This window comes from Felis catus, chromosome E1 (genome assembly GCF_018350175.1).
Source record: "Felis catus isolate Fca126 chromosome E1, F.catus_Fca126_mat1.0, whole genome shotgun sequence".
NCBI classification, from domain to species: domain Eukaryota; kingdom Metazoa; phylum Chordata; class Mammalia; order Carnivora; family Felidae; genus Felis; species Felis catus.
Genome location: NC_058381.1, coordinates 29,122,597 through 29,135,825, shown reverse-complemented (window position 1 = coordinate 29,135,825; position 13,229 = coordinate 29,122,597). Strand labels below are relative to the sequence as shown.

Genomic DNA, 13,229 nt, shown 5'->3' with positions numbered 1-13,229 from the left:
AGGTGCTTCCCGAGGAGGTCTCCATTTGTTCAGCTGTTTCCTGGTGGGCAGGAAACTCAAAATCTAGCCCTTCCTTTTCCTTCTAGCACAACACAGTGCACCAGAACTTTCTGTGATGGTGGAAAGGGCCTATATTTGCACTGCCCAAGATGGTAGCCGCTAGCTGGATGTGGCTACTGAGCATTGAAGATGTGGCTCCTACGACCAAGAGGCTGGAGTTTTTCATCATAATTTAGACTTCAATTTGAATTGGACAGCGTAGGCCTAAAGATGCTCCTGGGCTTCGGGGTCTGGGCGTCTCGGTAGACCTTGGCCTTCACGTCCTGGCCTGGGAAGGGCTCAGGCCCTAGGTGTTGCATCTGGATGCATACCTCACTGAGCCAACGTGGTGCCCTGGGCAGTGCTCTGCAGCCCACTTGGCACGTATGTCATGCTCGGGCAGGTCCCTGGATAAGCAGCCCTTTTCTTGTCCCTTTCAAGTCGGGGGCCTGGCGGGAGCAATTTTCCGTGACTGAGTAGCTGAGTCACAGAGCCCGGGAGAGGATGAGTCATATGCCCAGCCTAGAATGCAAACATATTCCAGGGTTGGAGCGAACATCTTCTAGAGTCGGAGCAAAGATCGAGAACCACAGTTCAAAGAACTCTGCCGGCATCCCCGAAAGGAGGCCCTGAAGTGATCTGACTGGCAGATTCAAATGCTGTTGTTGATTTCTGACTTGCTTTCTTTTTTTTTGTTTTTCCCCACAATGGAGAGCCTGTCCTCCAGAAAGGTGGCCATCCAGGCAGCAGGCTTAGTTTTTCCTTTAGTGACAAGAGATAATTACTGCGGGATTGATCAGGCATCCAGAGTACTGAGCAAATAAATGGTGCAGTGGCCGGTGCGGGAGGGGCCCCGCTACTCATGGAAGGGGTGGCCGGGTCACCTCGCTGTAATATGGCTTGATGGAGCGTCCACGTCGGTGTGCTCTAATGTGGTGTTCATATGCAGCCAGCCAATTTCCCCGTGAGGCCGGGGCGCTGAGCCGTTGGAGCAGAGCTGGGCTGCACAGCAGTAAATGAAGAGGAAAATTGAAGTAATGTTGTATTATAAATTTATGATTTCATCTGCCTGACCCAGAGGATGTTCGCGGTGGGGGGGCGGAGATAAGATTCCCCCCCACTCTGGCAGGTGCCAAATTCTCATCTTGGTGGTGCAGGAGACAGTATCGACGTGTCCAGGGGGATTGGGGTGAGGCCCAAAATTGGGGTGAGCTTGACCGTGCTTGTCTTCCTTCTTGTTGAAGGTGGTCACATATGCCCGGAAGAAAGCAGATCTGGGAGATCTGACTCCCTCCCGAGTCAGGGAGGGGCTGGGCGTGCCGCCCTCCCCCCCACTGTCCCCCCCCCACACACACACCCTGAAGGAGTCTTGAAGATGACACATGGGTCTACACTTCTGCTGTCAGATTAAAATATTTCAGACCCCTAGTGCCACGAAGTTAGAAGCAAAGGAGTCATTTTTCACCAGGAAAGCCCCTAGGCAGCAGTGATTTGGCTGTTTGCATATAATCCGTTTATCAATATTGTTGAAATAATGGTTTAAGAAATCTAGTCATGAAAGATCTGATTTGATAGCAGGTGATTAATTCGGAGGAGAACTGAGCTGGCCAGCCATGAAATAAATACCAGGGAAGAAGCCGCTGAGCGTGCGTCCGCTTAAGGCATCGAGTCTTAGCCTCTATCCCTTCTTCTCTGTCCCCGTGTTCCTTTCCGCACCGGGTGCCAGAGCTTAGCGTTACACTTGGATACCCTGCTCCTCAGCAGTCGGTGCAGAACCGCCAGGTCATCCTGTCTTGTCTGGGCAGCCTTCTGCCGGGGAGACACCGAGCGCTGAGCAATATACACCCAGGGAAAGAGCAGGCGACGAGGCCCTTTTTGGGGTGGAAACAGGTCAGTTGGCCAGTGAGTTGCGACTGCAAATTTGGAAAGGCTCTGGCTGAAATAAGGGAAGGGAAGAGAGCCACGGCTGGTCTCAGTTGAGAGTTTGGGCCCGTCCATGCTGCATGGGACCTTGCAGAGCTTTGTACGGCTGGCAAGACTCAAGCTGACAGAGGACAAGGAAGACCCTCCCGCCAAGGGCATGGCCTTGGACCAGAGGCAAGCGTGGAACCCAAGTGTCCTGATGCCCACAAGGGCGAGCCCCCCCTTCTGGGTCTGATGACAGTTCCTCTGGTGGAGCAGGAGTTATGACACCAGCAGGCATGGAGATGTGAGGAAGGGCGGGTCCCACCTCTGGACCTCTAAGGCATCAAAGCTCTATGAACAGGCAGCAGGAAGACCAGCAGACTGTAACTCAACGCTGCCGGAGTCCCCTCCAGATGAAACCTCAGGAATGATCCTGTTCCTTTGGCCCGCGCCGCAGGTCAGAAGATGCTGGTAACGTGTCCAGATGCACTTGGGACACGGATGGTGAGACCCCAGAGCCTGTGTCTGCGGGTGTTTAAGTTGCTGTACAAAACCGCAGAGACACTGCTGCCCTCGTGGCTGGAGGGCATGGAGACTATCATAAACCCCACCCATCAGAGCAACTTCCTACCAGCATTTTGGTGGCAAGGAACAGAAACAACTCTGGCTGCTGGAAGCAAAAAAAGGAGGTTGTTGGCAGGGCCTCGTCAACACACAGAATTGCCAGGAAGGCTGGAGAATAGGCAGGAACCGGGGAGCTGGGCGGTCAGCCACAGCCACAACCCAGGCACAACCCAGGCACGACCTGGTCAGGAGGCCACCGTTGCCGCCGCCGCCGGGTGCTGGGCTCACGCTGATGTCATCAGAATAAATTCTGCATTACCGCCCCCTCCTCCGCCCCACTAGCCCCAGAAATGGATCCAAGGAAGACTTCCGTTGGCTGAGCACAGGCTCATGACCTACTTCCCAGCTGCCTAGCTCAGAGAGAGCAAGGGCCCTTTTCTGCTTCTGTGATGGGAGGCAGGCCTCTCTCTAAGACTCAAACACAGAAATGGGGTTCAGGTGCTGGGGCAGCCGAAAACAATCATAGACACCCACCTCAGAGGTCAAAGCAAAAGTCAACTGCTGAAGAGCATGAGTATAGTAAGAGTATGATCCATTGAGTGGAGGGAGGCAGAGTGGGCCTGACGGGAAGGGAACAGGGGGGTAGCCACGGGTCTCCGGTGGCCGGTAGAATCCGTCCAAGCAGGCCACACGCCAGCCTTCTCTGTAGCCTGGGGCAAGAGGCAGGGACATAAACCGTGACGTGGCCTGAGCAAACACGATGCAGGGTCGAGAGCCGAGTGGCTGCTCACTGGGAGTTTCATAATATATCACAGAGGACCACACCAACCCCAGAACGTTCCATTAGTTTCCTCTGCACCCCACACCCAGCCTGGCAGCAGTTTCCACAAGCAAGCACCCCACAGTTAGTGGCCACCCCCGGGGTGACCTGCTGAGATCGTGTGGAAAGTACGCTTTCTGTGAAATGCCCGTGAAAACATGTGGCACGAGGCTTCGGGGTGCGGGCCACACTTCTGGTGCACATTTTAACCCAGCCAGAACCTCACTGTTCTCGGAGGGCCTTGGGAAGATGCTGTGACACCCTTTGGAGTGTCCGTGCCTGGACATAAGCCCCTGGGACCCTGCCTCCCTTGGGCCATGGCTTCTTAAGCCCAGTGTTTTTCCAGAGGCACAGGGTCAGCCCTGAGTTTTGCCCCTAAACTCTCACCCCCCAAGTACTCCTGCTTTGTCTGGTGCTAGAACTGCTGCTCGCTGCCTTGGGAGGAGGCATTACAAGGACTTTAATCTCCTACTGTCAATAGCTTTAAGGTAAAGTACATTCAGGGTAAGCTCTCCAAATGTCAGAGCCAGGCGTAGGCCCCGTGTTTGGTGCTAACGCGTGGCATTTACTCTGCAGGTTCGAGAAAGTGCGTGGGCTTTGGGGGTCTCTCTGCCCAAATACAGGTTAATTACCAGCAGGCTGACAGCGGTGCCCCCAGCCACAGTAGAGAGGTGACCCAAGCCCTGGCTGGGTAAAGACCCTCACGGGAGACAAATCATTTTGTGCAGGAAAATAACTCAGGCTGTCCTCATTCTGGCCCTTTCTGGGATTTCACCCCAGACCTGAGGCAGCTGTACTAACACAACTGTGATCTTTCTCTCTGTGTTCAAGGCTATCCCAACTTTGTGGCAACCTATGGCCGCGGCTACCCTGGATTTGCTCCTAGCTATGGCTATCAGTTCCCAGGTGAGTGTCTTTGTCTCCCAGGGCTTTGGGGGGGGGCTGCATTTGAGGGGAGGCGGGAGGATCCCTAGAGAGAACACAACTCATACACCTGTCCATTCAAGAAATGACCTATAGGAGCTGAGGTTCAAATCCTCTGAACTCCAGGGTCAGGATGCAGCTCGATGTCTGATTAACCAAAGTGTGTCCTCGGTGCCGGGTATTTGAGAGCAGCAGCTTTTAGGGGAAAGGGAAGGAGCTGAGGCAGGAGCCCTCCCTCTCTCTACCCACTCTCCTTTGTCTGGAGCCGGTTACAAGTTCTCGCTCACTGGACTGGACTCATCCTCTGCCTCTCCTATCTCCCTCCTCCCTCCCTCCCACCCACCCACATCCGTCCTTCCTTCCTTCCTTCCTCCCTCCATTCCCCCTCACTCCCGCCTCCTTGAGCTTTTCCTGGCGACCTTGACTTCTGTGCCCTTCTGTGTGTAACTGTGGTGTGCCGTTGGGGTTTGGGTTCGCTGTCGTGAGTAGGGGTGTGTAGATGGTCCCTCCCCTGCATGTGGGTGTCAGAGACTCGAGGCAGAGCCCACGGTGATGCCCGCTCACGTGCCCAGGGTTCCCCAGCTCCCATGCAGCTGGGAGACCTGGGACCCCCACCTGAGGCAGGCAGCCCGGACAGGCACGGTCTTGCAGGGGTGAGGGAAAGGGTGCTGAAGGAAGCAATGTTTCTGGGGCTTTATTTGTCCCTTGAGGGGGTGAGCCAGCCTTTCCCTGACCTGGAGTACAGACGGTATATAGGGGCACCTGGGGTGTCTGTGTGCAGAGCTGGACAGCCAGAGTTTCTAGAGAAGGCATTAGCAACAAGCTTTGTCTTCTTGGGTTCTCTGCCAGGGTGGGGGAGGCTCCCTCAGGGGCTGGGCTTCCAGCAGTTTCACTCCTGGTTGGTCATCCTGCCTGGACCCAGAGCTCTGAGAGGCCCAGGGAGCTCGGACACAGTCCTTAGAGGATCACATCCGGAAGCCAGGGAGGAAGGCAGGGGAGAGGTTCGTGAGGGTCTCACCCAGTATTTGCACATCTCTGACTGAGCTTTGGAGCAGGGAAGGGTGCTCCAGAGGAGGTCAAGAAGCATTTGGGGCACTTGGAGCCATGCCCTACGGGTAATAGATCCTCACTCAGCGACAGAAGCCCTAGGCTCTTGCCTGGTCACAGGCGGATCACCTGACGTCTCTGGGCCTCATCTCTGTCTTCTGTAAACAAGGGGTTTGGGGCAGGATAGTCCCCGGGGTCTGTGCATCTTTCCGATTGTAGGGTTGAGAGGGGCAGGGGCGGCAGGCACAGCGGCAGAAGTTCCGTATGGAAGAGTATGAGTAGGAGAGACTTCCCCGTGAGCGTGTCCCCTGGGGCCATCAGGGCAGGGCCCTCCACAGGGTGGCTCTAAGGAAGCCTCCCCCCCCAACTCCTCTACAGCAGATGGCTGCTTTGGGGTGCCCGTGGGCCCCTCGAAGCAGGGCAGTGGGCACCACAGCCAGTCTGCACCTCCGTTAGACTTTCCCCATCTACAGATGGGGACCCTGAGGCCTGGAGAGGCAGGAAACCCTGTTCAGGGGGGTCATAAGCAGCAAGGAGCAAGGCTAGGATTTAGACCCAAGTGGTCTGGGTCTTAACTGCTGCATTACACTCTCTCTAGCGTCCATCTGTCCAGTACGATCACACTAACCACACGCAGCTACTATAATTTAGATTGAAATTAAAATGAAATAAAATGAAAACTCCAGTTTCTCAGTCACCCTGGCCACACTTCAGTTACTCAGCAGGCACATGTGGCTGGTGGCTGCCGTTAGCACAGCACGTAGAAAGTTGGGCTGGATGGCGCCATTCTGGAGCATAAAGAAACAGGTGGGGGGTGCATGGTCCACACACGTATGTGCGTGTGCTCACTGCCCCTCCCACGGAGAGCTGGCGTGTCAACGTCCCTATTCACTGCTTGCCCATCCTCCTCAGCCCAGAAGCTGGTGGCAGTTTTAGGAAAGCCTTTCATGCCCCTCCCTCCCCTGGCTTCCTCACCAGGGAACATATAGGCTCCCATCCTGACCCACTGGGAGCACCGTGCCGCTCTGCACACCTAGCTCAGCCTGCCTCCCTTCATACGCAGGTGCCATTGCCCCTCGGTGAGGTCCTAGTCCCAGGCAGGCAGAGTTGGGGGATCCTAACATGGAATGATTTTGGGGGGTGACCGTGGATCCCATGCTAAGGGCCCTGTCTCGTCTAAGAGCCTGCCCTTGCCTCACGAGCCATCCCAGGAAATGTCTGGTAAACCTCTGTCTAAAGGACTTGTGTCCTTGGATCTGCCCTCAACGGACATGTATGCCACACAGAGAGGCGAGAGTGACCGACCAAGGCTGGGTAGGATGCCATAGTCTTCCAGCTGCCCAGCCCTTCACTGGAAGCCAAGGCTTCGGGAACAGAGCAGAGGTGTGAGGGACCTGGCCCTGTCTAGGGTCTGTGTGTCACAGTCACCGGTTCCTGTAGCGTAACGCAGTTGGCTGGACTTGATGAGGACAGGAATCTGTCTGGCCAGAGGCTCCCTGACCCGTGGGACTTGGCTGTCCTCTTGTCTCCCAGCCACGAGACTCTCCAGTCCCCACCCTTGCAGCTCACACCTGGGTGTGAAGTCTCTTGTGTGCCCTCACCGATGGCCATGAAGAGTGAGGCCACCTGCTGTCAGGGAGGGTCGGTGTGTGGAGTGGCCCGGGGCTGGGACGAGGTGACTCCGTGGCGGGGCCTGGCCGCCCACATCACCCTGGGAGGAGGCAGGCCGGTTTCAGAGTCCAGCCCCCGCTGCCCTCGCCCCCTGGAGTCGCTGCCTCTCGCGGGGCAGACGCCCCGTCTGCTGTTCCCCAGCAGCCTAGGTAGTCCCCTGTGGTGGCTCCCCTCGAGAACCAAATTTGACCCCTCCTGGAGCCTCCGCCCCAGGACAGGGTCTGTGAGTCGGGAGCTTTGGAATGCCCTGACATCTGCCTCTTGCCCCGTGCCTGTGAGGAGTGTTCTACCGGGCCTGGCGAGTGGGCTGGGTGCAGAGGGACGGCCCGGAGGAGGGCAGCCCAAATCTGCCCTCTGCTCACCCTTCTCCGGTGGACTCCGTTGACCCCTCCCCGCACCCTGGGGCTCTGTGAGTCAGTGACAGCAGCACTGCCCTCCCCACCAGACGGCCCTGAGGTTTTTGCTTCGTGATCTTTCTTGTCCGTGTCCTTGCCAAGCGCCACTTGCCCCGTTTGCCGCCCCCAGTCTCTCTCACGATGTGTGGAGGCGCCGCACCCTTCCGAGCCCCTTTCTGGACCCATCCTTGTGGGGCCGTGCGAGGGCTTACCAGGAGAGATGAAGGGACACCCAGGTCCCAGAGAGCCCCTGAGGTTGTTCACAACCGTGTGCCCTGGGTCCCCTCTCAGGACAGAGGGCCCTGCTTTTCACCTGGGCAGGCCCTTTCTGTGAATACCCACCTCCTGTCCTGTGCTTGGCTGCCCGTGTCCCTCAGCGGAGCCCCGTTCGGCCTCTGTGACCTGGGGTGGCAGCACACCGTCCGGGGCCGCACGGTTGGCGGTAAGCGGCGCCTGCCTCTGCCCACCCTCAGTGTTCTGTGAAAGTGAGTGAGATGCTGGCAAAGAGGGCTGGACACGTATGGGTAATTGTTAGAGTGAGGAGGAGTTCTCTAGAAAGATCAAGTGGTGACCAACCACTGTGGAAGCTCCTTCTTCCCAGGCCCAGTGTCCACCGCGTGCACCCCGTCCCCTGAGGATCAGTACTGGGGCTCAAAGAATGATGGTCCTCATCGGCAACCTCCCTCGTTTCCTCTCTTTCCCCCCACCCCCTGGACTCTGGTTTCCATGTAATCTGTTAATTTCTGTTCTTATTTCACTTTGCAGACTATTTGCCGATTTCACAAGACATAATTTTTATCAACTAGCTCTTAAGAGAGGCATAACAAAGTGGGGTTTGCTACCATTACTAGACAGAGGACACAGTCCCGGCCGGGGCCAGCCCAGCCACTGTCCGTGCCTGCCGAGACTGTCCTAGCTGCCCGCTTGAACCAATGTTCTTTTTCTCTTTTTTAATTCTTGGAAAAGACTCATGTCCTCACTGCCTCACTCAGTTTAAAAAGAAATTTTTTTTTTTCTTGTGCGGTCCCCTGGCATTTTGCTTCTTGTACCCAGTGTGAACATTCTCCCCACCTACCCCAACCTACCACCCTCACCTGGAATGTAACGGGACCAGAAGGAAACTTCTCACAAACTTTGTAGAGCCTCCTCAGGGGAGTCCAGGAAACAGGCATCAAATTACTTTAAATATTGACCAAATAGGCTTCTTGGGACATTCCACGGGGTGGGCTTTTAGTGCGGATGGCCCACGGGAGTTGGAGATATGTGACTTGGAGCACCTATGTCCTATAGTGGACAGTACCAAAAGTGAACACACACACACACACACACACACACACACACACACACCCTGTTCCTGTAAATACTAATGTGTGGAAAACTGAATCTGGAAGGAAAACTATATCTGAAAAACCAGCATTATCTGGTTGTTTTTGTCTTTGGGGGCCAGTCCATCAGTGGCTATTGCCAATAACATAAGTACACCTGTCTTTGAGTAGGGACAGCAGAGTCACCTGGGTACTGCCATGTCTAGGGCACCGTGGGCACAGGAAGGAGGGGCCTTCCCCAGCACCCCCACCCTCACCTCCCTGCCCACCCTGGCCTTGAATTCCCTGGTGGCATCACGGTCCTTCGGCCCACTGATGTAGGAGGGGACAGAACACAGAGGGTCTCCCTGATCTGACTGGCACCCCTGATGGTCACCGCCCCCCCCAGAAGGGCTTGCTTTTCCTGTGATCCTGATCCCCTCCACTTCTGCATTTGAAATAAAATGCCCCCACTCTCTTGGATTGATGAAGTACAGCACAGCAGGACCCTCAAGAGTCACCCCTTTGTTTATGCGCATAGTTTGTGAGAAGTGACCCACCCACGTGTTTCCACTGGATGTTTTTGATGTGAGCAGATCCATCTGTTTGAATGTCACTGTCCTTGAGACCCAACCTGTGTGGTTTTGCTCGTCTCATTAAAGATGCTTGATGTAATAATTGGCTAGCCTTCTTTGATTTTCCTGCAGGCTTTTTTATGAGTGCTATTTTTTTTTAAACATATCTGTACGGCTCCTCCCCCTCCCCCCCCCTTTATTTTGTTTTGCTATGAATTGCTTTGCTTTGGTGAACTTGTCCTAGTATGCTTGCCTCTCAGACGTTACGGCCATTGTGAATTTTCTTCATCTCTGTAAATAGTTCATCTGTGCTTCTCCCTAATGACGTTTTATTTTTCTCCCCCTGTAAGCAACTGAGGTAGAAAAATAAATTGTTTATCACGGACATGCTGTGTGCTGCTATCTCTTAGCCTGACAGTGTCCTGTTCTCGCTCCGGGGGAGGTGAATGCATGGAATAACTGGTACCAATGACAGCCTAGTGCAGTTTCTGAAAGCATGTGAACTCCCCCCTGGCTGCTGCCTGTCGCCAGCCCTCCCTGCTTCCCCACGTCCCCTGCATTTGTTCGAGGTGGTCCTGTCCTTGAGCGGAGTGGCAGACCATGTGCACGCACTCTGCATGCAGCAGCTGCACGGTTAGCCCCCGCGGCCCTTCCTCTGCCATCACTCCTGCCCTCGAGAGAAAATGTCACTGGAACATCTGGAGCCCCTCCCATCTGTGCCCCAGGTGTGTGTAAGCTCGTGCACATGCTCGTGCACACCGGCCTATGTGTGCTTTGCACATGGTTTGCTTTCCTAACTCCCCTGCACAGTGTGGGTTGGAGACATGAAGCTACAGGGACCTCATTTCCAGGTCCTACTTGGCCATGTAGTTGCCATGTGACCTTAAGCAAGTGATTTAGCCCTTTAAGCCCCCGGGATGATAACAGAGCCTAGTTAGGTTGTTAGAATGAAGTAGGATAACGTGTATCTGGGAACGTGCCCTGTAAAGTGGTAAATGCTGTGCAATTAGAAGGTTTAGAAATCGTGTTCTTTTGTCACTCTCCAGAGTGGTTTTCTCTTCCTTGTCAACCTCAGTGGAGCTGCCCATTGGTGGATCTGCTTGTCAGTGAAAGAAATGATATAAGATCCCCGAGTAAAGCCAGAGAATTTCTGGGACTTCTTGCCCACCCTCACACCCCAACCCTGCAGTTTCAGTTCCTCCCCATCTGCACATTGGCAGGTGACTAGATTAGGTACCAGGTCTGGACGTGAATGAGGCTCACTCCTTGAAAATGCTCATAGTCCCGCTGATGGAGAGAGAACCAGTCGTCAGGGCCATTGGACATCGTGACACAGGTGCTTAGCTATAAAGAGGGAATCTCTCTTTGCTACAAGGAGACAATGGTGGCTGCTTGTCCAGCCTAGGGGACTGTCAGGAAAGGCCCTTTAGAGAAGATGACATCTGAACTGGGTCGTCTCGCAAAGTCAAACAAAATTCACTAGGGAGAGAAGGAAAGGAAGTATATCCCGGGCAGAGAAATGACATGCTTAGACACTGAACCAGGTAGCTTTAAGAAAGAAAGAAAACCCAAAGTAATAATGACCGAAACAAAGTAAGAATTTGTTTCTCCCATGTAAAAGAAGCCTGGATGTGGCTTCACAGTATTAGAGGCCACTCTTCACGTTCTATTCTCTTCAACATAAAACTCTACCTCATGGTCTAAGAAGGTTGCCCAAGCTCCAGCCATTATATTCTTGTCCCAGAAGAGCACATCTCTTCCCTTTAATACTTCTCAGAAGTTAAGTGTGGCACTCCGCTTAGATCCCACCGATCAGATTTCATTCATATGACTAGTTTTAGCTGCAAGGGAACCTCAGAAATGCCTTTATTTCAGGTAGCCAGCTAAAAACAGGGTACTGAGGAAGAAAAGTGGAATACATACAGGATAATAATAATAATAATAATAATAATAATAATAATAATGGAATAATACAGAATACTTAGCAATCTCTGCCACAAACCTGAAAGAGGAAGCAGTGCAGGTCCCACATATTATACAGCAGCTTGTAGGGGGGTATCTTGGGTGGGGGAGGGGAGACGAGACTAAAGAGAGAGGCAGGATTGAGTCACGGTAGGTTTGTGAGTCAGATTCAGGAATTTAGATTTGATCCCGAAAGCAAGTGAAAACGCTTACAGGATTTTAAGTAGAGGAGTAATGTGATTAGATTTCCAAGGTGAATCAGAGAGGTGGGGGGCCCGTGGAGAAACCACAAGGGTCAGTTCTGTTCCCTTTCTCCTGCACCTTCACTTCCTCTCTTCTTTCCTGCCCTCTGCCTCACTATCTCTTGGCTCCGTTCCTCTCCCTGCCTCAGGCCGGCTGGTGGCCCTGTAGGGGTCCATCAGCGATACGGGGGGGACCAGCCAGGCTCAGTGGGAGCAGCCGGGCAGTGCCTGGGGTCACCCTGGGACTCTGGTTCTGGAAGTCCCAGCTTGTGCTTGGATCTCTCCAGCAACAGAAAACAGGCTTCCTCTTGCCTGCCGATGTTGACTGATGGGTACTGGCCTCCTGGAGCACCGGCCTAAGAGTGATGTTGAGGCCAAGTCCTAGCTCAACAGAAAGAAAGAGGGGCTATGACTGATTAGTGATGCCTGCGCGGTTGCTGGATCTGGGACCCATGCCCACTCGCCACGTATTTCGCCTTCCTTATTTCTCTAATGATGGTTCTCGGGTGCTGGGTGATTTTCGGTCACTCTGGAAGATGGCTGTTCTGTTTCACACGGAGGGAGGTGGGTGTGGTCCGAGGAGAGGTGCGGGAGCTCCAGGACATCATGTCCCCTCTGGAGGACAAGGCTCTGTAGCCCACGGTCAGTAGGGGCAGCTGCCAGGTAAGCTTCGGTCAGGTTCGGCTAGTCTGAGCGAAGACAAAGGCTGAGTGGTCTGTCTTGTCCGGAAGGGCGTGGCCTGGTGGTAGAAAGCAGAGTGAAGAGAGCCCAAGTGCTCGGGAGGGGAAGGAGTTTGCCATAAGCCGGATGACTGAGGAGAGTGGGCCTTGGCCGTGGGGAGGGGGCTGCTTCCTAAAGCGGCTCACACCCAACCTTGTCGCTTCTGTCTGGTTTAGGACGTTTCGTCAAGTGTTCAGAAATGCCCGTGGCTGCCCCATCAAAGGCCTAGGATCGTGCCTCGATTGGTAGCCTGGGCCAGTGCGGGGAGCAAGTGCTCCCTTCTGTCCACCCCTTCCTTCTGACCCCACTGGGGAGAGGTGATAACCTGCACTACTTGCAATCCTGCCTTGGTCTCTGCCGAGTTCAGGTTTTTCAAGGGGAAAGCGCAAGGCCCTCCTCCCCCGGCCTCTGCCACCTTGTCGGGGGAGGCAGCTCCTGGCTTGCTGTGCTGGAATTGTAGAACCAGAGGCTCGGAGGACCCCTCACCTGGGTGTCCATTTAAACCTCAGCGCTGTTCTCCCACTGACCTGCGGCAGGGCCTGTCTCTTCACACCTCTGCCCCAGCAAGGCTCTCGTGCCCCCAGCAAGGGAACCCTGTCGACCCCCTGAGCTGGTGGGTCCCCGACCTGGTGGACCCCCGATCTGGTGGGTCCCCAGGCTCCGCCAGCACTGCCTGGCTCGTGGCTTCCCGTTGGGTTCCAGAACGGGGCCCACGCAGTGAGCCACGGCTGGCTCCTCGCTGCTGGGAGCCGATCTTGAAACGCTAAGACGAGATGATTGGCCGCCCAGGTACGCAGACGTAACCTCGGACCCGCGCACCCGGGCACCCGCAGTTCTGTAGACAAACTCTCCCTTGTCAAGAAGGCCCCTCCTGACACAGCAGCCCGCGCACGTCTGTTCATCACCCACCCCGATCTGCACAGCCCTGCGGCCCTCACGCATTGCCTCCAGGGATTCCCCCCTTCCCAGCCTGGATCCCTGGGCCGATCTTAAATCACAAGCCAGCACCTCCTGCACCACGTGGCCTTTACCCTCTTGTTTGACAGTGGAGGCCAGACGTA

General features: G+C 54.9%; 1 protein-coding gene across 11 annotated transcripts in view; it reads left to right on the top strand.

Annotated features, from left to right (window-relative positions):
* Positions 1–13,229, top strand: part of MSI2 (musashi RNA binding protein 2) — a 394,348-nt gene that overhangs the window by 337,387 nt on the left and 43,732 nt on the right. For 10 of the 11 annotated variants that reach the window (XM_023244138.2, XM_023244144.2, XM_023244146.2 and 7 more), the window contains exon 10: positions 4,160–4,234. In XM_023244138.2, coding sequence (XP_023099906.1) covers positions 4,160–4,234 — 75 coding nt within the window. Of the gene's footprint in view, positions 1–4,159; positions 4,235–8,130; positions 9,630–13,229 lie in introns of those variants that run through there. The other variant, XM_023244148.2, reaches the window with a different exon arrangement.